At 33.0% G+C, this 24,128-nt stretch overlaps 3 protein-coding genes across 4 annotated transcripts; 2 read left to right on the top strand and 1 right to left on the bottom strand.

Moving 5' to 3' along the window:
- Positions 1-3,564: 3,564 nt before the first annotated feature.
- Positions 3,565-6,095, top strand: LOC146540662 (uncharacterized). 2 transcript variants are annotated; one of them, XM_085203776.1, is made up of 3 exons: positions 3,565-3,690; positions 5,538-5,814; positions 5,904-6,095. In XM_085203776.1, exons 1-3 carry the CDS (start codon positions 3,656-3,658, stop codon positions 5,976-5,978), a joined length of 387 nt encoding a protein of 128 aa, XP_085059902.1. In that variant the 5' UTR covers positions 3,565-3,655; the 3' UTR covers positions 5,979-6,095. The 2 variants fall into 2 exon arrangements, with proteins under 2 accessions (XP_085059902.1, XP_085059894.1); XM_085203768.1 differs by lacking the exon at positions 3,565-3,690 and adding an exon at positions 4,504-4,979.
- Positions 6,096-6,958: 863 nt separating this feature from the next.
- On the bottom strand, positions 6,959-11,351 carry LOC146540661 (uncharacterized). The gene is made up of 3 exons (XM_085205646.1): positions 11,229-11,351; positions 10,706-10,982; positions 6,959-7,243 (listed from the first exon to the last, which is right to left on the bottom strand). The coding sequence occupies exons 1-3, from the start codon at positions 11,270-11,272 to the stop codon at positions 6,959-6,961; spliced, it is 606 nt and encodes a 201-aa protein (XP_085061772.1). The 5' UTR covers positions 11,273-11,351.
- A 2,972-nt stretch (positions 11,352-14,323) lies between these two features.
- On the top strand, positions 14,324-23,552 carry Orco (odorant receptor co-receptor). The gene is made up of 11 exons (XM_085199695.1): positions 14,324-14,524; positions 14,604-14,703; positions 15,064-15,274; positions 16,627-16,763; positions 17,154-17,314; positions 20,779-20,959; positions 21,210-21,423; positions 21,556-21,655; positions 22,151-22,255; positions 22,498-22,653; positions 23,357-23,552. Exons 2-11 carry the CDS (start codon positions 14,604-14,606, stop codon positions 23,405-23,407), a joined length of 1,416 nt encoding a protein of 471 aa, XP_085055821.1. The 5' UTR covers positions 14,324-14,524; the 3' UTR covers positions 23,408-23,552.
- The last annotated feature ends 576 nt before the right edge of the window (positions 23,553-24,128 follow it).

Genomic DNA, 24,128 nt, shown 5'->3' with positions numbered 1-24,128 from the left:
TCTTCACGCATCACTTTATAAGAATTTATAGTTTTTGTTTGATATCGCGTCGTAGTACAGTCGTTAATTAAAGATAATACTGTTTAAATATAGCGAAAGTAGGTAAGGCGCGATATATATAAATTTGATTCTCATTTGAGTATTAATTTATGTTTTATTTACGTTAGAGGCCGTCGTGGCGCAGAGGCACGAGGGTGTAACTATAACTCGACGGTGGTGGGTTCGATTCCCACTCGAGGAAGTGAAATATTTATTTGCGTATTGGGCGTATTGCGGATGTATTTTGTATGAAATGAGCTACAAATATAAGATTATAATTATTTTTTTCTGTAATACAAATATAAACTTCATTTTTTTTATTTTTTTTTGTAAGTTTTCACTTCTTGCCAAATGTTTTTTTTTTGTAAATTTAATAAAAATACCGTCTTAACAAAAGTTGTTAAGCGCTATCAGGATTTTTCATTGATATACAAAAATTAAAGATCTGATATAATTATGTGATGAAAAATTATATTAGTCCATCTAAATTATTAAAAATAGTAAAATGACATTTTAGTAATAGTTGATCAGGATGCAATTTTTATCTACATATATAGGCAGTTTTAATCTATGTATTTATATATATACAAATAAAATTGAAATGTCTGTTGTTGTGTAAACGATATGTTATATAAATATATATGCCTAACGAAGTTCCCCCCTTTAAGGAAATAAGCAAACAAGCTTGAATCCGAGTTGCGATCTCTTAAAACAACAAAAGACAAAGATAAACTATAATGCATTCACAATTTGAAGCTTTAATTCATAGACATAAGGTTCAAAATTGTTAACATCTACATGCTAATTCTATTTATCAAGGCTAATATACTAGTAGTGTGATTACATGTAGTTTACAGTTCATTGATCATAGAATTTATTTTAAGTATTATTCAATAGGGCACCAGGCTAATCGTGGCACAGTGGCACGAGGCGTAGTATAGAGGTTTTGCACGGCGTTGAGTTACGCCACTAAACAAGCAATGCCTCCAGAATTCGGCGGAAAATTTTGAATAGAAGTGTCTTAATGGGAACGCAGTGTCTTAACATTAGGTTCCTCTGAATCCCCTGCTATGTGTGAAAAAAAAAATGTTAGAGACGTTATGTACACGATTATAATAAAAATAACAAAAATTCCCCAACCATGTGTTAAAAGTGTTTCAAGGTCAAAGGTTTTTGGAATTTTAGATTTTTTGGATTTTCTAATAGCCATTTAAAAAATTGTAAATGGTCTTGAATTGTCCGTCTCATACATTGCAATTGACTGTAGCATAAGGTTAACGTGCGGGAAATAAATCAGCTCAATCTATACTAATATAATAAAGCGGAAGAGTTTGTTTGTTTGTTTGTTTGTTTGTTTGAACGCTAAGATCTCTGGATCTACTGGATCGATTTACTTTGTTTTTGTTTTGTATGAAAGCTGCATTCTTCAGAAGTGCTATAGGCTATATAACATTACATTACACATATAAATTAAAATACTTTCTAATTTGACATGCAATTTATTCTGCCATGTTAATAACAACCGTCGTCGCTACGCGACCGCGTTGACCCAGGACCTATAAGGATAGTGTGCAAATCCGGGCTCTCACAGTCCATATACCCGGTCTTTGACACATTGCCAATATGCATTTCATTCATGGAGAATGGTTATGTAACGTTAATGCTGCAGCTAGAATGTATCGGAAAAGATACCAAAACTCTGAACATCATCCCGATTATCGTGTATTTCGATTTTTCTTTCTTCAACGAAAAAGTAAACCAGCAAGTATTGTACCATTTCGGAATCCAGATTAAATGCGCCAACTTTTAAAGTTACTTGCAAAAACAGTGTAGTACATTTTTTTTATAGTACAGTCGGTTGAAGTTGGGTGTAGTAAATATTTTAAATTTAATGTTTGGCAAAAACACCACATTTTATTGAAAACTTGCGCAGGTATGTTTAAATCTTAAACTGTAATTCACAGAAGGATTACTCATGATTACATTACAGGAAAAAAAATGAAAAAAGAGTAATATTTGTAGTCTTAGGACTTGAAAAATCATCACAGGGTGTCGGTTTTTCCGATATTTTTTAAAATCAATATAATATGAAAAATACATGACACAGATTTTTTTTTATATTTTTCTCATAACTGTCACGACTTGGTCTATCACCTGTTTTCGTTTTATCGTTGGCTCCTGGGACACCCTGTATATGATGTAGGACTACGGACGCAAAAGACCGTGCAAAGTGGAGTAGGTTGAGTAGGAGGGCAGACCCTGGCCGGTGTTAATGCCAGGAGGAGGAGGTAGGACTCTATCATAAAGAAACGTAAATTTTAGGGTTTTTGACTTTTACAACGACTTTTACAAAGTTTTGTGCCTGAAAAATTCCAAGCACTAAGGATGTCGACGGTGGCAAGGAACCCCCTTATGGGACACGAACCTCGGCTACCTTGATAACCATTATTCCTGTCAGCTACGATGGCTTCTCGCGATTTATAAATCCTTATACATAAAATGAATGATTTTTGACGTGATGAATCGTATTTGCCAAACAGATGAAGCGAGTTTGTGCAAGGTTTTATTAGTTCGAAAGGTGACTTAATCGAAAATGTTCTCAATTAAGATTCAACAAATTCTGCCTAGCCTTTTGACAATCAGCTCTTACCTAGTCAATGTAAGCAAATTTTACCTCCGTGACTTCTGATAACATATCCAAATCTTAATTACTTACAATTTAGAAGCCGTGTAGGTACAAACTCATAGTTATATGAAAGTACCTAATATATATTTGTATGTGAGATTTTTAATTTTTTAAACTATGTAATTATACATTTATGTGTCACAATGTGAAGATTCACACGATCGTAGTATAAAATCGATTTTATTTATATAATATGTACACCCTCATTTCAAATTAATATTAGGATTATAATAAAATTACACTTTCCGCCGTTCGAGGCGTTTTATGTTGAATGGCGGAACTCAACACCGCGTTTTGCGTTTTTATTAGAGCGAAAAAATCATCATCTCGAGTGAGAATCGAAGCTACAACTGTCACGACTAGTCACACGGTTGTGCGAGTGTACCACGATGGCCTCGAATATAATTTATATGAGTTGTAATAATCTCGTTTCGTATGCAGCTAACATCCTCTGACTAAAGACATTTTTTTAATCGACGTTTCGATCGAAGGGACAATGCTCATTTTTGTATGACCATAAGTACTAATTTGCGTCAACCCAAATTTACTCTCCTTTGATATTCGAAAAAGTTCAAAAACGACTAATCACATTATTTATCATTATTTAATCACTGGAGTAAACTGGAGAATATAAAGAATAACGGAACAAGGAAACTGGAGAAAATAAAGAATATAACCAGGTACAATGGTTGCCGGCACTCGTTTACCTATTAGGAATACTACTACTTCGGAGTCACTATCCCGATACGACACAACGCAAGAGTCACCCACCATCTCAACACTTTCAATAGTAGCAACTACTGAACGTGACTAATCATTCATTAAAAATAGCACAAGTAGTTGTGACTAGTGAAACGCAGCATATGCAATTGAGCTCAGTTCTTCATTTGTGGTGTTACGAGCGTGCCATTTAAACAATTCACTTTTCCAATGTCACGCTTGCGTTGTATGGAAAACACACGAAGGTAATTGACCTGTTAAAAGAGATCTGTAAAGAGTAAAAAGACTGTACACAATAATTATAAAATGCATGTAAATACATCGATGGACCGACATAAACGTCAATAAATTGACATTGACATTTGACAGTTCCATATTTAAATGTTCCGTTATGCTGTATTGAGTTATAGATAAAATATATTTTTTCTTTCATATTAGCTAAAGTAAAATGGTTTAATAATATTTATTTTAATTATTTTTTTTAAATTATATATTTACTCTTGTGAACTTCAACAGTAGTTAAAGAAAGATATTTCAATCATTGTCAGTTTATGAAAGTGAGTATCAATTGTGAATGGAATGCTATTTTGCAGATATACATATTTTTTCGGAAATAAGTAAATTGTTAATAATTTATTGTCATTTTTTATACAATTTAAATACGGCTTAAATTAATAATAAAAACAGATAAAAAAATATTATTTTTGATATTAGTGTACCTGTGACGCAATATAGTAGGTACAGGATATGGGCAATATCGCTCAAAAGTGGATTGCTTCATATTTAGGAGTCAGTTCCAATAATCTGGTCGTTTGGGATAATAGAAACATTGGAAAAACCTTCAATGTGGTGCTAATAATAACAGTGCTACCGTAAGATAATAATATCTTATATAAGCGACATTGAATTACTCATTTCTCCAAACTGAGGCGGACTGTCTACACATCGGAAATTTATAATACTGATTATGAATTTGTCATACTTTACTTCTATATTTATATGTAAAAAATAACTTCAATAAAAATTGTAGAATTAGTGAAATGAAAAACTAAAATTAAATAAAATCGTATACTTTGTAGTCTAGTGAGTCTAGTGTCAATAGAGTCCATTCTCCACATTCCCCCGAATTCTGAAGGCATAGCTTGTTGAGTGGCGCAACTCAACGCCGCACTTTCCCTCGACACCAGATCGAGGAAATGAAAAAATAAAAATTTTGATTTTCTAGAGTGGGTCGAACCCCCAACCCATCGCAGTAACAATCACACGCTGGTATCCCTGCGCTAATACTGGCCTCAACTGTGTATTTGACTATTATTTATTTAGATTTATTTATTAGAAGAAAAACGCTTCAAATAGGCAATTATAATAATAATTGTGCTATTTGCATATATATGGATACGCCTGGTATAAAAACGGGACTCACTTTTGGTATTCCTAAGTGAGTGCTCCAACTTCTGAGTGAACAGTACCATTAAGAGTAAATAATAACGATGAAGAGTTTTTTTATTATCACAATGATATTTGCCGCGTCATTGTAAGTCTACCCAATATTTGTATCTACCTATTATAAAATACCTCATAAAACCTACCTGCTACCTGTAAACATAAGTTAAATTTTAATTTAGATTCGTCTACTGGATTAGATTTTGCTCTCTCAAAACGAGTGAAGTGTTAAAAGGTATATGGAAACACATTTAGACGCTTGTCCAGAATAGCGTTCTTGTACATCAAAATTCCTGAAATATGATTTGTTATTTTTTTTTATTACTATATTTTTACTTTAATTTGTCGCTCGAGTATTTTTACATTATTCCGTTAATGTTTAAGAAAATTGATACACAAATAAGAAATTTCATATCCAGTCATGGAAAATAGTGAGAAAATGAAATATTTAATATATTTCATTGTCTTCGCTTTGATAACGAGGCAAAGTACAGCGATGAGTTCCGCAACTCAACACGCAAAGTAGGGAACGCGGCTTTAAACTCTAGGTTACCAGGTTTCCTCCGTCTACTCTACCTGCTATGTGAGGGATACAGTGTTAAGCTAAGAAATTCCTAATGCTCATATTAATATGAAAAAACTTTTACAGATCTTTTAATAGCGCAATGCATTTAGCGACAAAATTTGACAAAAGCTATTATAACAAACTGGATAAAAGAGGCGATATGGATAACGATCCTAGAAATAGCTGTCCATGTCCAGATAATCCCATGACATCCTGTCCTTGTGATACGATAAAGAATGACAGAGAGAATATAGCAGAGAGCTGCTCATGCCCAATAAACGATGACCACTGTAATTGTATTGTACTGGAAAGGAGGAGTCGTGACGAAACGGAAAAGATGAATAAGAATTCTAATTTACTTGTAAGTTAACTAAAATTATTATAACTATAATTCAATAAATGTTGACTTTCTAAATAGAGTTTATAAATTAGATTTTTTTTAAATTACAGCTCCAACACCTTTGGAACACAGTCAACGACGCTGGACAATCAGTTACTTTATATTTATTACGAAAGGAAGATTAAAATAGGATAATAGAAATGCATAAATAATATTATATTTAAATAACATTTACGATGTTATTAAGACCTGGCTGTGAACAAGTATTTTACATAAGTATTTAATCTATAATAAAGTAATTTACCGACCTCAATGTTTTCTTTTTTAATATGTGTAAAGATATATATGTAAAGATTTATAGATATAAGTGAAAATGACTATAAAACTAATGGAATTGTGTCCATCCCATTACCCCCTAACACGCATCTCGTGCGTGTTAAACGTAGAGCCCTAAACATCACGACGTTTAAACCAATTAATATTGCCGGCCAACGTGATCTAATGCGTGATTTCACTAGCGTGCATCATTTTGACATCCTGTGCGCACAGAAGTCATTCCTAAAGTCATAAATTAATACGTAATGACAGACTCGCCGCTGGAGGCAGAGGCACACCCAATTATTACAAAAAGACACTCCTTCAATACCTCATCCTCATAGCCTCAACATAATCTGGTCCAAAATAATTACCAGATACATATATAGAAGATTATCAAATATAATAAGAAATACGATAAATTTCAATTCTAATATTTTTAATCAAAATAGAAAGTTACAAGCTTTATTTTTTGAACGTCAAATAATTTACTACTAGTTCCCAAATTTAGTGCCTCAGACCTGAGAAGTCATGTCAAGAATTTCATTCCCAAGGCGTGTTTTCATTTATAAAATCATTAATTTGGTAATAACCTTTAACACACAAACGTCTTTTCACAATTTTTTTAAATCGAAGAAAGAAATGAAAAAAAAGGAGAAAATTCTCTGACGTTTTCTGGGATCCTATTGTAAAAGCGTACACATTGTCCCATAAAAGAATTACGGATTCGATGCAATCGAGTCACAGGTACACTAAGTTTAAGCTTAATTCTATTATTAATATTTTGTACATCCCCAATTTTGGTAAAATCAATAATGTTTTTCTTAACATACATAACATTTCCAAAAATTTATTGAGATGCAACTGTCAATATATTGATTTCTTTAAACTTTTGCCTTAAGGAGTCTTTAGGGTCTAAGTTATAGATTGCACGAACAGCTTGCTTCTGCAAGACAAATATTGGTTGAATACCGGCTGCATTACCCCAAAGTAAAATCCCATAGGACATAATACTGTGGAAGTAGCTGAAGTAAACAAGTCGAGCCGTTTTCACGTAAGTTAATGATCTAATTTTTTTGACCGCGAAAGCTGCTGAGCTAAGTCTATTCGCTAATCCATCAACATGGGGTCCCCACTGTAATTTGGAGTCTATGGTGATACCGAGAAATACCGTAGAATCGACAGGATGTACGGGTTCACCATTCAATAGTATATCGGCTTTAATAATTTTCGTGTTAGGTGTTCTAAAAATCATGCATTTAGTTTTCTCACTATTCAATAGCAGGTTATTAACACTGAACCAGTGTACTGCTTTCGAGAAAGGATTGCTTACATCGTCATTTTAGTTTTGTAACCTTTTTAGTTTAAAAATCAAAGAAGTGTTATCAGCAAACAATTCTATCTCATAGTTCTTTACAATGGTAAGATATAAACGTTTAGGATAAGAATATAAACGATTGTACGATGCAATCAAAACTGAATAGTAAAAGTGTTGAAGTTTTATTACTTCTAACGATTTAAGATCTACAAAGTTGTTTAAGAAGCTAATATAACTTTCCAAAGCGCTCTACGTCGGGTACGCGAATAACTTTCGCGTTTGCTAACTTATAACACGATTTCTGTTTTACACTAAACTTAACCCAATATGGAAAATGACTTACAATATACGCCTGAAGTTGGTTGAGGTTTTACAATGTTATCTTATAAATATATATTATACGTAGAAACTGAAGATTTAAATATCTATATATAAAAGAAATATATTTATTTTAAATATATATTTTCACGTTTTTATTTAAATATTAACTTCTTATAGGAGGGTTAACTGCTTCGTTGCGTAGCGCGTCGTTACGACACCAGTCGATCTCTAATGTATACGACAATTGGCAGGTAAGCACCTCCTTTACAGTGCTTGCCGTATCTCGGACAAAAGTTTCTCTTTTCTCTCTTCGCATGACTTTGTATTTAGTATGAGATTGACATATAATGTTGGCAGTGACATATAATCTAACTGCCAATTGTTATATTTGTTTGGTTAAATAACATAAAAGTATCATGTACATATTCAAGAATTGTGGCTAAGAATTAATTATAATTTATAATTATTTAAGAGAAGATTCTTTAAATCCTTACATTATAATACTAATATATATGAAATTTTATTAATTTAATTTCAATATTAAATAGATCAACGGTTAGTTTAATTATTACTTCTGTCCGCTGTCCCGAGGCGCATTCGATAATATTTTTAATTAATTTTTATATCCTATCCTATCCTATATCTTATAAAACAAAGTCGCTTTTCGTGTCTGTCTGTTGTTTCTAACTCTTCTTCTTCTAAACCACCCAACAGATTTTGATGCCGTTTTCACCATTAGGTCGAGTATTTTTCGTAGAAGGTTTATATATAGTTTATTATTTGTACATTCTTATGTAAATTAACATAAATACGACAAATGTGTATAAAATCCTACCCGTTGAGACACTTTCGCGCATGCGCTGCTTTAATGGTAAGTACTACATGAAAAAAATATACTAAAGTATTGTTCCTCTTAATAAGATCTACAAAAAAGTCCGCGATAGCATATTCATATCTTTTAAGAATAACGTGTAGTGATCCTTTTTCTGTCTAAAAATTGTAATTTCAATATATTTTTTATTGTGAGGGATATTTTTCCATAATGATATTAAGCCTTATCCTTTAAAATACTTTATTAATTTTCTACGTTAAACGAAGATAAAATTTGCTTTTTACACGATTTCAAAATTGCGAATAGTTTTAGAGAAAAACGCATTTCATTGTTGACACATCACGCCGTTGACACTTCAGCTGTATCGACTCAAGTTTTACTTATTCCTTACTCTCAGCATATTAATAAGTATATTAGTTACGCTGGCCATTTAATGTACATCAAAACTATCTTTTACTGTTTTTCATTTTAATAAGTACTTCAGAAGTTGTTACAATATCAAAAAATCCTTGCTGCGAAACGGCTCGCCACTCGCCATGCGTCCGCCGCGCCCGCCTGCCTTACACGCATCGGTGGTTCAGCGGTAGAAGGCTCGCCTGCCACGCGGGCGGCCCGGGTTCGATTCCCGGCCGATGCATTCTATTTAATTTTCCTCACAGGCAGCCACGTAGTGCTTGCTTTTCATCAGGGACAGAATATCCTCTTCAGCATTAACCACAAGCTCGAAAAAAAAACGAGCCTGCCTCTACAGCAACGAAGATTTAGATGCGTTTGTACGTATTGGATAATTGGTGTTGAATGTATTATTTCAGCGCGATATATTTGGTTTCATATTTTTTGTAGTAGTTATTAGTAGGTAGGTAGGTATTTCTTCCGTTTAAAAATAGTAATTTAACTATCTAAAAATAGTCATTTAAATATATTTTAATAAGTACTTGAAAAGATTAGTAGCACAGATTTAAAATTACGGTACCTACTAAAAAATCCTTGCTGTGTAAAACAATCTTAACAAATCTTATTAAAACTACGAAAATGTGGGTTGCATTAGGGTTTAATTAATTTTCACATCATCTTAAGTGCGGGCGAAGCCGCAAAAGGATCGCTAGTGTTAGTATAAAAACAAGAAACTGCAAGTATACCATTTACTGAAAATATTTTTTTTTTACTATATCTTAATAAAAAGAATAGTCTTACGTAGTACGTTACGATGAAATTTTATAAATGACCCGCCTAGAGCTCCTCTCACGTAGTCGTCTGTAACGTCTCTGGAATTTAATTTCTGTCCTTTGTAAGGCAACCAGGCCTACTTGCCCCAATCGTCAATTCTACGAACGATTTACGTGATTTACTTATCTTGTTAAAATAAAATATATTATATTTATTTTGAAGACTCTAAAATACACGTATATTTCGTGAAAATTTCTCAGAGACGCGTAATTTTGGGGGTAGGCAGAGGGAACCTAGTGTTAAGACACACCCACAACTAGTCGATTTATTTAGTTTACAAACGAAATGAGATTACATTTTTTTATATAATAAATTATGGACGTGGTAAAAAAAGGAAAATAAAGTTAAATAAAAATAGAGTTCAGATAATAACTTTATTTTAGAGAATATACTTAAGTATAATACTTATTCACAGCCAGGTCTTAATAACATTGTAAATGCTATTTAAATATAATATTATTATAATTCGATTATATTTTTTATTCTTCCTTTCGTAATAAATGTAAAATAACTAATTGTCCGATATCGTCGACGACTTTGTTTAAAAGATTCTGGAGTTGGAAAACAGAAATTTATTTTTATAATATTTCATTCAATTCTTTATTATTTTAAATTTAATTCTGTATATGGTACATGCGACTCAAGTATAGTCTTTTTTGTTTCCTAATTAATTATAAAATAATATATTATTACCTTTCTGCCGACATTTTCACAAAATAAAATTTAAAAGCGTCCGCCTCAAACCATTTTAATTTTAATAATAAAATCAGAATTTAAATTAATAAACTTTTGTGAAACTGGTCTGGCCTAGACAATAGTAAATGTCATTGGGACAAATAATGAACGCAGGTAACTTAATTTTTATTGAGGAACTCTCAAAAACTAATATAATTACTTACAAATAAATCTAAGTTGTGATCCATTTCTTCAGTTTCAAAATGACTCCTCCTTTGCAGCAAAATACAACTACAGTGGTCATCGTTTATTGGACACGAGCAGCTCTCTGCTATATTCTCTCTTTCGTGCTTGATGGTGTCACAAGGACAAGATGCCATGGGATTATCTGAGCATGGACAGCTTTTTCTGGGATCGTTATCGATGTCGCTTCTTTTATTTAAGCTGTTGTAATAATTATTGTCTGATTTTGTTGTTATATGCATTGCACTATCAAAAGATCTGTAACAGGTTTTTTTAGATTAGTGTGAACGCTAGGACAATATTTCTATTGATTATCAATAATTAAAAAAGTAAATATAAATATATCTCCATATAACATTATACTTTATTCATTTTAAGGGAGCATTGAAGATCTTACGCAGTGGACTAATCTACAAGAAATTTTACTTTTGCTGACAGGTATCTTTTATCAGGTATTTTATAACTGGTATACACTACTACTGGTATTCAATTGGGTACACTTACAATGACAAGGCAATAATCATTGGGATAGTAATAAAGTTCTTCATCGTTATTATTTACTCTTAATGGTACTGTTCACTCAGAAGTTGGAGCACTCACTTAGGAACTCCAAAAGTGAGTCCCGTTTTTATACCAGGCGTATCCATATACAGGGTGTCCCAGGAGCCAACGATAAAACGAAACCAGGTGATAGACCAAGTTGTGACAGTTATGAGAAAAATATGAAAAAAAATCTTTGTCGTGTATTTTTCATTTTATATTGATTTTAAAAAATATCGGAAAAACCGACACCCTGTGATGATTTTTAAGGTCCTGAGACTACAAATATTACTCTTTCTTCGTTTTTTTTTCTGTAATGTAATCATGAGTAACCCTTCTGTGAATTACAGTTTAAATTTTAAACATACCTGCATCAGTTTTCAATAAAATGTGGTGTTTTTGCCAAACATTAAGTTCAAAATAATTACTACACCCAACTTTAACCGAGCGTACTGTAAAAAAAATGTACTACAATGTTTTTGCAAGTAATCTTAAAAGTTGGCGCATTTAATCTGGATTCCGAAATGGTACGACACTTGCTGGATTACTTCTTTGTTGAAGAGAGAAAAATCTAAATGTTGGCCGTCTAGGTATTTTTAAGACCACAATTTACAGGTAATACACGCCATTTCATCAATGAGAATGAATTAGATACAGACAATATCTTGCTCTTCCTAAGCACGAGTTATCAAGTTAACCTATGGTTAACAAGGAACGTGAAACAACGTGAATATTACTTAGTTTTAGGTACCACTTTAAAATATTTTGAAACATGTGGACGGGTATTTTGAATGGTACAGTTATTGGTCCATTTGAGCTGGCAGAGAAGTTAACTGCTCAGGTCTATTTGGACTTCTTACAGAACCAATTACCACATTTATTAGAAGAAGTGCCACTGAACATTTACGGTAGCATGTGGTACCAACACGACGGCTGCCCAGCGCATTACGCTCGCACAGTACGAGAGTTTCTCGATCAAAATTACCCCGATAGGTGGATTGGGCGGGGTGGTACAATTTCATGGCCTGCTCGTTCACTAGATTTAAACCCCATCGATTTTTTTTATTGGGGAACGATAAAGGAAAGAGTGTACTCTAAACCTATTTCAAATTTAGCCGAGCTGCGCCAAAGAATTATAGGAGCTGCTGAAAATATTAAGTTAAAAAGATTCGCCCGTCCTATCACGCAATCATTTTTAAGGAGATGTAGAGCTTGCATTGCAGCTGAAGGCAAACAGTTCCAACATTTGCTGTAAAATTGATTAAATTAAAGTCATAAATGGAAAAAATATTTTAAAGTGGTACCTAAAACTAAGTAATATTCACGTTGTTTCACGTTCCTTGTTAACCATAGGTTAACTTGATAACTCGTGCTTAGGAAGAGCAAGATATTGTCTGTATCTAATTCATTCTCATTGATGAAATGGCGTGTATTACCTGTAAATTGTGGTCTTAAAAATACCTAGACGGCCAACATTTAGATTTTTCTCTCTTCAACAAAGAAGTAATCCAGCAAGTGTCGTACCATTTCGGAATCCAGATTAAATGCGCCAACTTTTAAGATTACTTGCAAAAACATTGTAGTACATTTTTTTTACAGTACGCTCGGTTAAAGTTGGGTGTAGTAATTATTTTGAACTTAATGTTTGGCAAAAACACCACATTTTATTGAAAACTGATGCAGGTATGTTTAAAATTTAAACTGTAATTCACAGAAGGGTTATTCATGATTACATTACAGAAAAAAAACGAAGAAAGAGTAATATTTGTAGTCTCAGGACCTTAAAAATCATCACAAGGTGTCGGTTTTTCCGATATTTTTTAAAATCAATATAAAATGAAAAATACACGACAAAGATTTTTTTTCATATTTTTCTCATAACTGTCACGACTTTGTCTATCACCTGGTTTCGTTTTATCGTTGGCTCCTGGGACACCCTGTATATGCAAATAGCACAATTATTATTATAATTGTCTATTTGAAACATTTTTCTTCTCATAAATAAATCTAAATAAATAATAATAATAATATACATATTAATATACTTTTAGGTGTGCATATTTGACATTGGCACAGTCTTTATCAAGATCAGAATTTAGTTAAGCATTGTTTTGTCTATCATATATGGTTTTTCCTATGTTATCATTCTGAAATAACCAAACTGCTATTAGAAATTACTCATAAAGTGTGAAGGAACAAAAAAAAAATTTGTGCAGTTGACATTAATTCAAACGCTGTAATAAAATGAAGGCGAAGTAACTGAACGATTCAAGTGTTCAAAATTCTCAAATAAAAAGAAATCAAAAGACACAGAGTGGATTGTCCACTGATTTGAAATATTATAATTCTATATGAGATTTGGGACAATTAACCTTTTAACAGTAGCTTTTAGTTATCATCTATAATAATATACGAGTGTTTTAACTTATTTCAATTGCCAAATTTTTATTGCTTCCTGGAATATCTTTATGTTAATATTAGAGTACTAACTAATTTCCGCCCAATTTTCGAGCCATTGTGTATTGAATAGCGGAACCAAAGGTCATGTATTGACTACCAGAGAGAGAAATCGAATAATTCCCTCGAATAGAGGTAGAAACTGCAACCTGCACCACTGAATATTCCTTTAGTCTAAATATACTAGACTACTTATAAAATGATAAACATAATAACAAAACATAAATTTAGTATTATGGAGTAGGTACATATTTGAATAAAAAATATGAAAATAGAAAATTGAATATTTGCTTCAAAATGACTCGCGAAGTTAAATAAGAGAACATCGAATTGTAAACATTTCAATGAAAACAAAACAAAACAAATATCAGATAAAACATCAAAAACTAACATTGAAGTGGTGCAAACACAATCGATCCAGTAATGAATTTATATGGGAGTCTCTCTAATTATAAATAAATACAGGGTGAGGCATCATTCATATTTAAGGAGAGGATACAACCGGCTGTTCACAGGGACACCATGTGCACGCTCCCATGGAAAAGTCACCACGATTGCTCTATATGACTTTGAAATTGAAACACGTCAGTGCGAAACTTAAGGTGTGGTAGTGATAGAAAAAATCGATCATTTGGTCTAATGACACTTCTTTGGTTGGACGTCTCCAAATTTGGTCTGCTCTTAAAAAATTAAACTATACTCAATGCTTTCCATGGGATTCGACAAAATATATTAAGCCATTTCATATAAATGGAGTCAATAAGAAATTTAATTAAATAAAATCTGACTAATAAGTGATCAAGGTGAAAATACTATTTAAATATTTTAGTAAAATTCATATTAAATGATATAGAAATTTAAAAAACCCTAAAAAATTTGTAGATGATGACGAAAATAAAAACGCAGGGCCTCGTGTCCGATTTAATGCCAAACATTAAGTTGATGCAGGCGGCGGGACATTTCTTGTTTAACTATCATTCAGGTAAACTCCTTAACTTATAATTTATTTAGAACACTACTTTGGTGCAGTGGGAGAGCAATTCGTTACTTTGATTCTTTTTGGGGGGGAATGAGTTATCTTCATTTCCCACTTCTGGTAAGACAATGCGGTATTGAATTCTACAAGTACTCCACAAACAATATCTCTAATTCGGACAAATGTAGAGAACGGAGTATTTTCACACTAGGTTCTCACTGCCTTACCTTTTCAGTTTGCGGGATAAAATGATTTCATTATGAAAATAAGAATAGTTAATTCTGCATTATTACTTATAATACAATTCGTATTTCCCAATAAGTATCTTTTTAAAATGTTGTTTCTCAAAATTCATTCATATTTTAGATAATTCTGGGATGTCCACTCTTCTGCGCAAGGTGTATTCCAGCGTCCATGCATTTTTGATCATGATCCATTACTTGTGTATGGCAGCGAATATGGCGAAATACTCTGAGGAAGTCAACGAGCTGACCGCTAATACCATTACTGTGCTCTTCTTCACCCACTCTATTATTAAGTTATCATTTTTTGCTATAACTTCAAAAAATTTTTACAGGTAACAACAAAATCGCAAAAAAAAATATTTATTATTATTTCTGACTAATAATATTAATGTGTGTTATTAAAAATTTAATTAAATCAGCTTCGTTGTGTGTGTTTGTTTGTTTGTTTAAAACTTTCGCCGAATCCCCGAGGCATTGGGTATTGAGTAGCGGAACTCAACGCCGCCCTTTGCTTTGACACCAAAGCGAAGAAATGGAAAAAACATTGGAACAAACTTACATTTTTTGAAATGGGTATTTATTAATTATTTCTTTCAGCTTTTGTATGGTGCACTTATCTCATAATACTATTATTTTCTTGGTTGGTACAGACAAAGTCAAAAACAAAGGCTAGGTAATAAAAAATAATACAAATCTGTATTCGTTAGAACGTAGGTACTTTCTTTAGAAATTTTAGTATGAAAAGGGAAAAAATGAGAGCAACATTTAAAATTTTAACAAAGAACGAATAATACACCTAACACCTAAGTAACCGAGTTGTAGAAGGGAATTAATTTTTCACGCAATTTTCCTTCACCCGTCGAATATAAAACGTCCTAAATAGAAAATAATTTTACAGGGGTAGGTTTTAATTTTCTTTTATTTGGAAGGCAGGGGTCGAATTGTGATACAAGGATCCATATATGTATAAATTTGATTCAGTAAATTTTAAGCCTAAAATGAATTATTATTTATTAATATTGTAATTTTGCGGTTGGTAACAGTACAAACCGCGGCGTTGATATCCGCCACTCAACACGGAATGTCATGAAAATTTGTCTGAAAAACTGAGAGCGGACTGTCTTAGTATTTAATGAGAGATGTGTAAAGTTATAGAAAATATTAAACAAAGCTTTAGATTAAGAAGTATTTAGCCTTACTAATAAATTTCCATTTTGCCATAATTAATTAATTAATAATTTAATATCAATACAAAATTATTTTATTTATTGTATAACCGTTTTATACAATACGCCATTGTCCACTCATGCATTGCAGTAAGCTTATGAAATTAAGCTCGGCTAATGAATTTTATTGTGAGTAAAGCCTCGCGTAATTAAATTTTGAACAATGACGTCATATATATAATATTATCAGTTACGTATTTAACGTAACTCGCACACAGCATGGTAGGCAGAGGGAACCTAGTGTTACACTCCGTTCCCCTCTTTCTGCGTAATACTGGAGGCATTGCCAGTTGAGTGGCGGAACTCAAAGCCGCGCTTTGCCTCGACACCAGAGCGAAGAATTGAAAATATAAAATTTAAATAAATATTTCATCTCTTCGAGTTGGGATCGAACTCACAACCGTTTGGCACGACTGGCCTCAAACTCATTTTACTAATGTGGATATATGCCTTTTTAGGACCTTGGCCGTATGGAATCAATCGAATAGTCATCCTTTATTCACTGAGTCTGATGCAAGATACCATCAGCTCTCCCTCAATAAGATGAGGAGACTTCTTTACTTCATCAGCGGCATGACTATATTTTCTGTAGTTTGTGGGTATTTTTGATCTTATATTTATCATAGATTAGATTTCGGCTGGCTAACCGAATCTTGAGATACCTTCTGGTTATATAAAATATTAATTAATTTCTGGGGATCTACAAAGCCAAAATAACAAGCGAACTTGTGATCCAACGTAGGTCCCAGAGGCCTGATTACATTTTCATTTATCTCCATTGTTCGGGCTTTATATGAGAAATTAGATAAAATTTTACTAAATAGCGCCATTTGTACAATTTGGTTACTTAAATATCAAATGTTGCCACTGTATGTAACCTACGGTACTTGTGATCATAGTTGGGTTGTATATGGAACCCTTAGTTATTTCCTTTAGGTGGTCGAAGCTGAAAATAAAAACTATTTATTTATATTTATGATTTTAGGTTGGGTCACAATAACTTTCTTTGGAGAATCTGTTCGCTTCTTGGTTGACAAAGAGACCAATGACACTCTTACTGAGCCAGTGCCAAGGTTGCCGCTTAAAGCGTGGTATCCATTTGACGCAATGGGGGGCACTATGTACATTATTGCATTTGCATTTCAGGCAAGTATTTATATAATTTTTATTAAATAATAAAGAAATATTTTAAAATATGAGGCTGGTCTTGGCGAAGGGGTAAAAGCACGTGACAGTAAACGCGACGGTTGTGGGTTCGATTCCCATTCGGGGATATGAAATATTTAATATATTCTTGTCTTCGTTCTGGTAACGAGGCAAAGCGCAGCGTTGAGTCTTGCTACTCAACACGGAATGCCTCGAGAATTCGGCGAAATGTGAAGAACAGAGTGTCCTAACACTAAATTCCTGCTGCCGTGCTATATAATCGGGATACAGCGTGAAGCTGAAACAAAACTAAATAATAAATAAATAAGCCTTTTATTCGGATATAACAGAATATACAATTAACTAGTTGTTTCACTACTACAATATAGATTCTAATACAATATAATATTTATTAAAATTATTCGTATATTTGATCCTTTTTCATTTTCTGTAAATCCGTTTGCCAGTTAGCAAAGGCCTCCTCCAACCTACTCCATTCTATTCTATCTTTAGCTACTCTGCTCCATGTTGTGCCTGCGACCTGCCTAATATCATCGTCCCATCTTTTATGTTGTTTACCTCTCTTCCTTTTGCCGTCCCTTGGGTACCATTGTGTTACTGTTTTAGTCCACTTTTCGTTTCCTCTAATTATATGTCCCGACCACTTCCATTTTAATCTTTTTATTTTTAATGTTACGTCTTGTACCTTTGACTTACTCCTAATGTTTATGCTCCTTATTCTGTCTTTCCTCTTTACTCCAAGCATGCTTCTTTCCATTGCTCTTTGGCAATAAGCAACTTTGTTGATTACGTTTCTTGTTATAGCCCACGTTTGGCTTCCGTATGTTAATATTGGCAAGATGCAGACATTGAATAATTTGCTTTTTGTTGCTATATGGAAATTTTTGTCCTTCATTACTTCCTTTAGGCCCCAGTACCTTCGCCAACTGTTTGCTATCCTTCTTTCGATTTCTTTATTTATGTTTTCTGTGGGTGATATCAGCTGTCCAAGGTATATATATTCCTCAACATAACTAATTTGTGACTCTCCTACATTTATGCTGCTTTTGTATCCATTAGTCATTGCTTTTGTTTTTTCAGAATTCAATTTTAATCCTACTTTCTCACTCTCAGATGCTAAATCATTTAACATTCTGTTTAGGTCTTTTGGTGTTTTCGCGAATAACACAATATCATCGGCAAATCTTAAGTGTGTTAGATTGCGGCCATCTATGTTTAGGCCTAGATTGTCCCACTCAAGTTTCCTAAAGATCATTTCCAAAACAGCGGAGAAAAGCTTTGGAGAGAGAGGATCTCCTTGCCTTACTCCTTTTTGTATCTGAAACGAATCTCCTTTCTTTTCTAGTAAAATACACGTAGAGCTATTTTTGTATACATTTCTGATCAATCTTATATATTTTTGTTCAATTCCCTGTTCTTTCAACGCCTCCCAAATGTTGGAGTGTATTAATGAGTCGAATGCCTTGCTATAATCAATAAATGCTAAATAATATATAAGTTGGTATTCCGCATACTTCTCGATGATTTGCCTAACAACTTGGATATGATCGAGTACTGAGAAGTCTCTTCTAAAACCTGCCTGTTCTTTTGGCTGTTGTTCGTCAAGTTTTTTTTCTATTCGTTTGAGTATTACCTTTGCAAATATTTTATAAAGGTTTGACATCAAACTTATGGGCCGAGTTACCAATATCGAACTGGTCTCCCTTTCTGTACAGTAGGATTATATTGGATTTTGACCATTGATATGGAGTCGTTTCTGTGTTCATAATGTCGTTAAAGATTTCTTTAAGAATAGGCGTTATCGTTCCTTTCACTTGTTTAAGTATTTCGTTGCTTATTCCATCGGGACCTGGAGCTTTATTATCTTTTTGGGATTCTATTGCGAATTCTATTTCTTCACGCATGATACTGGGTACGGGTGAGATTTCTAATAATTCTATTTCTTTTTTGGTTGTGGTGCTTACGTATAATTCTTTATAATATGATGTGGCAATTTCTAAAATTCCTTGTCTTCTATTCTCTTTCGATGTGTTTTTGCCTTTCATCTGTACTATCCAGTCCCTTGTGTTAGTTAGCTCCTTGTATGCCTTTTTTAATCCTCCTGTCTGTAAAATGTGTCTCTGTATTGTTTCTGTTCTTCTTTGAGTTCTGTCTTTTCTGATACTTTCTTTAATTTTTTTGCTGATTATTGTTATTTTCTTTCTACTATCGTTAGTGTTTTTTCTATTTTTAATGTCCCTTCTTTCATTGAGGAGATTAGTAGTTTTGGCAGATATCCACTTGTTAGATAGGTCTTTTTTATTAGTCATTAGTTGAATGGATGTTTTAATTTTAGCTTCCAGCCAATTGTATTTTTCTTGCATTTCCATGTTTGATGCCTCTTTATCATAAATCAAAAGTTCTGAATTTAAGGAATTTCCTATCTGTTCTGTTTGGTGTTTCGTAGGTTTCGTATATAGCATATTCATTTTTGGTCTTGAGTTTTTTGGTGGAGTGGTCAGTAGTTCAGCTCGAATCATTCGATGGTTGGTATTGAAATTCAGATTATTTATGACTTTCATATTTGAAAAGTATTTGCTTTTATTAGTCATTATGAAATCTATTTCATTTTTTGTCTTTCCATCTGGTGATATCCAGGTCCACATCTTGCTTTCTTTCTTCTTGAACATTGTGTTTAATATTTTCAAACCATTTTCCAGTGCAAAGTTCACAAGTGTCTCTCCGTTTCTGCTTCTTTTTTTTTTCCTATATAAAAAAGGTCCCAAGACTATGTCTTCTTCTGCTTGTCGTTCTCCAATCTGGGCATTAAAATCCCCCAGTACAACAAGGTTTTTGTGGGCATGGTTTTGGATTGTTTTATTTAATTCTTGGTAAAATAAGTCTATTGATTTTGTATCGGATTGTTCTGTGGGTGAGTATACTTGTATGAGGGACCAACTGTCTTTATATCCCGGAAGCTTAATGTTCATTAATGCGATGCGCTCTGATATTCCTACAAAACTCTCCACATAATTTGAAAGATGTTTTTTTACAATGAAACCTACCCCGTAATGCCCTGGAGTTGTACCTATGTGGTATAGAAGGAAATCCGGATGAGAAATAATTCTCTCTCCCATTCGCCTTACTTCGCTCAAGCCTACGATGTCCCATTTGATTTTTTCTAACGCATATGTAAGTTCTGTAAGATTTTCGTCATTTTTTAGTGTAAGAACATTGACGGCTGCAACGTAGATTTTAGATTTTTTGTGATTTTTTTCATTTTTTCCTTTGTGATTAGTTGGAGGGTTGCGGTCTCTTTTCCCCACGAGGACCAGTCGGGTTGGGGAAGATTGTGTTAGTTCTTTTGTTTGGTTTTCATAATTTAGTTGGATAGTCAAAATTTAGTAGTCATAATTTAGTAGAAACAAAACTACTCTTTTTAAAAATCATATAATTCCAAACAGATTTACTGGTTACTTTTCTCCATGGCGATGGCAAATCTTCTCGACGTAATGTTTTGCTCCTGGTTGATATTCGCTTGCGAGCAACTCCAACATTTAAAGGCTATAATGAAGCCTTTGATGGAGCTGAGTGCTTCATTAGATACTTATCGGCCAAACACCGCTGAATTATTCAAAGTTTCAGGTAGATGAATTCAATTTATTAAGATAATAAAAGTATATAGTAAGTATAATGTAGGTAAATGTGAAACCATTTCAAATAATCGCTCACAAATAATATTTTTTATTTTTTATACAAAAACGTTTTTTTACGTTCGGGAAAAGGAGTGACCTAATTCTCCAGAAATTTCATTTTAAGGGACCTACCTCAACGCCGCAATTTTTCAGTTCTCATATATTTCTGTATTCTGTACTCTATCTTTCCGTGTAAACAGAAAATTCTGAGAAAATCCCGGACTCTACTGATTTGGACATAAGAGGTATTTATTCCACTCAACAAGACTTTGGAATGAATTTACGCGGCGCTGGCGGACGACTCCAGACCTTTGGGCAGCAAAACAACAATCCAAATGGCTTAACTCAAAAACAAGAAATGTTGGCACGTTCAGCTATCAAATATTGGGTGGAGCGACATAAACATATTGTTAGGTGAGTTTGATTTTGAAGATTCAGAAGAAGAAGAAGAGCATATGAATTTTGGGTTTTTACTTACCTTACATAGGTTTTGCATAGACGGCCTCTGTAAATAATTATCTCTGGTATTTATAATATTATTTGCAGGTTGGTATCTTCCATAGGAGACACGTATGGTACAGCTTTGCTGTTTCATATGTTGGTATCAACTATTACATTAACGCTATTGGCTTATCAAGCGACTAAGGTAATATTTTCTTTTATATTTATGCAACTCCTACATTAAGCAAAGCAGGCAAAAGGAGCTAAGCGTTAGGACTTTCCGTTTAACGTTTAAACTATGTTTTTGCCTTCTCTACAGATTATATATAACAGAAATGAGTGGTTTTTAACAGACTAGCCTACCCACCTACGCCTACATAGCCCTTCAAATCAGATATTATTTACACCTATGTATGCAAAAGATTTATACATATATAATAAATAAAAAAGAGCTTCACGCTATATCTCGCTTAAAGCGTAGGGTTAGGCAGAGGGAACCTATAGTTAAGACACACCGTTTCTCACTCACTATCCGACTTCGTATATATTGTCAACGATGATCAAAGTTGTGCTTGGTCTGGTTGCTAGAGCGAGAAAACGAGAACATTAAATAGTTTACTCCTAGTTGGAATCGAACCTACAACTGTCGAGATTTCAGTTTAACGAATATATTGAACTATACAAATTCTTTTAATTTTAGATCAATGGCTTAAATGTATACGCTTTTAGCACAGTGGGCTACCTTAGCTATACACTCGCCCAAGTATTCCATTTCTGCATATTCGGAAACAAGCTCATTGAAGAGGTATGTAAATTTCAATTCAATAAAGACCTAAAAGTTAGATATATTTGGCATCTTGCATAAAGAGAAAACCTAATTAGATTTCTAAGGAGGAGGAAATGAGCTTGGGGGGAGGGGGGTGATTTAATTCATGATTTATTTAGTTCATTCAAAAATTCATTCTACTGAGTAGGAATAGAATCTACAATCGTCTTGTTTTAAACTTGCGTAAGTCTTATAACTTTTTTGGGTTATTTTTTTGATAGAGTTCATCTGTAATGGAAGCAGCTTATTCATGTCAATGGTACGACGGATCAGAAGAAGCAAAAACCTTCGTTCAGATCGTCTGTCAACAATGTCAAAAGGCGATGAGTATCTCGGGCGCGAAATTTTTCACAGTATCTTTGGATTTGTTTGCATCTGTGAGTTTTTATATTATAATATTTATTAACAAATTTGGGGTATAAATAAATATCTTAACGCGTGGGCTAATATTGGTTATTATGTGTTCAGATTTGTATGGTGCACCTTTCCTTAAGTTGGCATGCACCACAGTCAAAGTTACATCAAAATTGATTCATTAATTTTTAAAAATATATATTTCCTTAGGTTATACATTACAATTGCTCGCTTACCTTAAGTTGACCCGTACGCGAGTTTCCATTGTATTTTCCATAAAAAAAACTAATACCTGTCAATTAAAACTAGGTATTATTATTTTTATAGTTTTTATAAAGTAAGGTAAACAGAGAGAACCTTGTTTCAAGATACACCTTTCTTCACTCTCCACCCGAATTCATGATATTTAATATATTTTCATTTTCCCGTTTTTAAAAAGGAATCGCGGCGTTGAGTTCCGCCACTCTTCATTCTGAAGAGAAATTCTGAAAATTAGAACAGAGTGTCTTCACACTTGGTTCCCTTTCTATGTTGAAAAAAAGCTAGAAACTAAACATAAATGATTCAAGCACAACTTTACTTTACTTTTACTTATTACTTGTATATCAAAAATAAACGTTTCCTACCATAATTTATTCTTAGATCACAAAAAATCCATTTTCTTTACAAATATTTATGGAACGCCAGAAATTATTTACTTTTGTTGTTGTTATCGTTTCATTTCAGGTTTTGGGCGCCGTGGTCACGTATTTCATGGTATTGGTTCAACTGAAGTAGATTTTTGGAAAATTATTGTATTATTTTAAATTCTTGTCGCGTTCTTTAAAATATTAGTATAATTTTTATCGTTAGCTTAATTCATATTATATTAGTTAAAATACTTTAATTATAGTTTATTGTTTGGCATCTAAATAAAGATTATGTGGAAAAATTGTGTTGTTATTAACGTTTTACAGCTTTATTAAGTATGAAATATGAAATACTCAACAGAATCAGGATCAGAATTGAAAATCTTACATATTTAATTTTAATAACATCAACCTCTTCATACATGCCCTCCACACATGACCTTTCCTCCAGTGTCTTTGATACTGTGTTTTCGATGGTCGACCGAGATCTCCCCCTCCCCCTTCATAAATCTCTCCCCCTTCATAAATCTTTTTCATCTCTAAATCTTTCACCACTGTTAATAATAGGGGGGTGCGGGTTCAAATCCCGCAACGTTCCCGCAATCCCGAAACTTTTATTTTTAAAATTAAAAGACTAACAAATTACCAAAAATAACAACGATAAATCTTAAATAAATAAAAGTTAATTGATAAAGCGATTTCGTTAATGAACTTTGTTGATTGTTATTCACTACTCGAGTTAAATTAAATAAACCTCGTGGTTTTGTTTTATATAAGAGCTGAAAAATATAGTATAACTACTTGTAGCTCACAACTTTCATCGTTTTTGAGTATTATTATTATTTTTTCTATTACTTATTATCATTAGC

The sequence above is a fragment of the Heliconius melpomene genome, chromosome 2, assembly GCF_056956725.1.
Source record: "Heliconius melpomene rosina isolate 202511_hmr_F chromosome 2, ASM5695672v1, whole genome shotgun sequence".
Taxonomy (NCBI): Eukaryota; Metazoa; Arthropoda; class Insecta; order Lepidoptera; family Nymphalidae; genus Heliconius; species Heliconius melpomene.
Note: the sequence above shows the minus strand (reverse complement) of the source record. Positions and strands in the feature narration are given on the sequence as shown.

Bases quoted from the DNA above. Each gene is read 5' to 3' on its own strand.
- LOC146540661 (XM_085205646.1), bottom strand. From the start codon at position 11,272: ATGAAGAACTTTATTACTATCCCAATGATTATTGCCTTGTCATT. The intron at 10,983-11,228 runs GTAAGTGTACCC...AACCTGTTACAG, and splicing joins ATGATTATTGCCTTGTCATT to ATCTTTTGATAGTGCAATGC. The intron at 7,244-10,705 runs GTAAGTAATTAT...TCCAAATTACAG, and splicing joins ATCACAACTTAGATTTATTT to TGGGGACCCCATGTTGATGG.
- Orco (XM_085199695.1), top strand. From the start codon at position 14,604: ATGATGACGAAAATAAAAACGCAGGGCCTCGTGTCCGATTTAATGCCA. The intron at 17,315-20,778 runs GCAAGTATTTAT...AATTCCAAACAG, and splicing joins TTATTGCATTTGCATTTCAG to ATTTACTGGTTACTTTTCTC. The intron at 20,960-21,209 runs GTAGATGAATTC...CCGTGTAAACAG, and splicing joins TGAATTATTCAAAGTTTCAG to AAAATTCTGAGAAAATCCCG.
- LOC146540662 (XM_085203768.1), top strand. From the start codon at position 4,936: ATGAAGAGTTTTTTTATTATCACAATGATATTTGCCGCGTCATT. The intron at 4,980-5,537 runs GTAAGTCTACCC...AAACTTTTACAG, and splicing joins ATGATATTTGCCGCGTCATT to ATCTTTTAATAGCGCAATGC. The intron at 5,815-5,903 runs GTAAGTTAACTA...TTTAAATTACAG, and splicing joins ATAAGAATTCTAATTTACTT to CTCCAACACCTTTGGAACAC.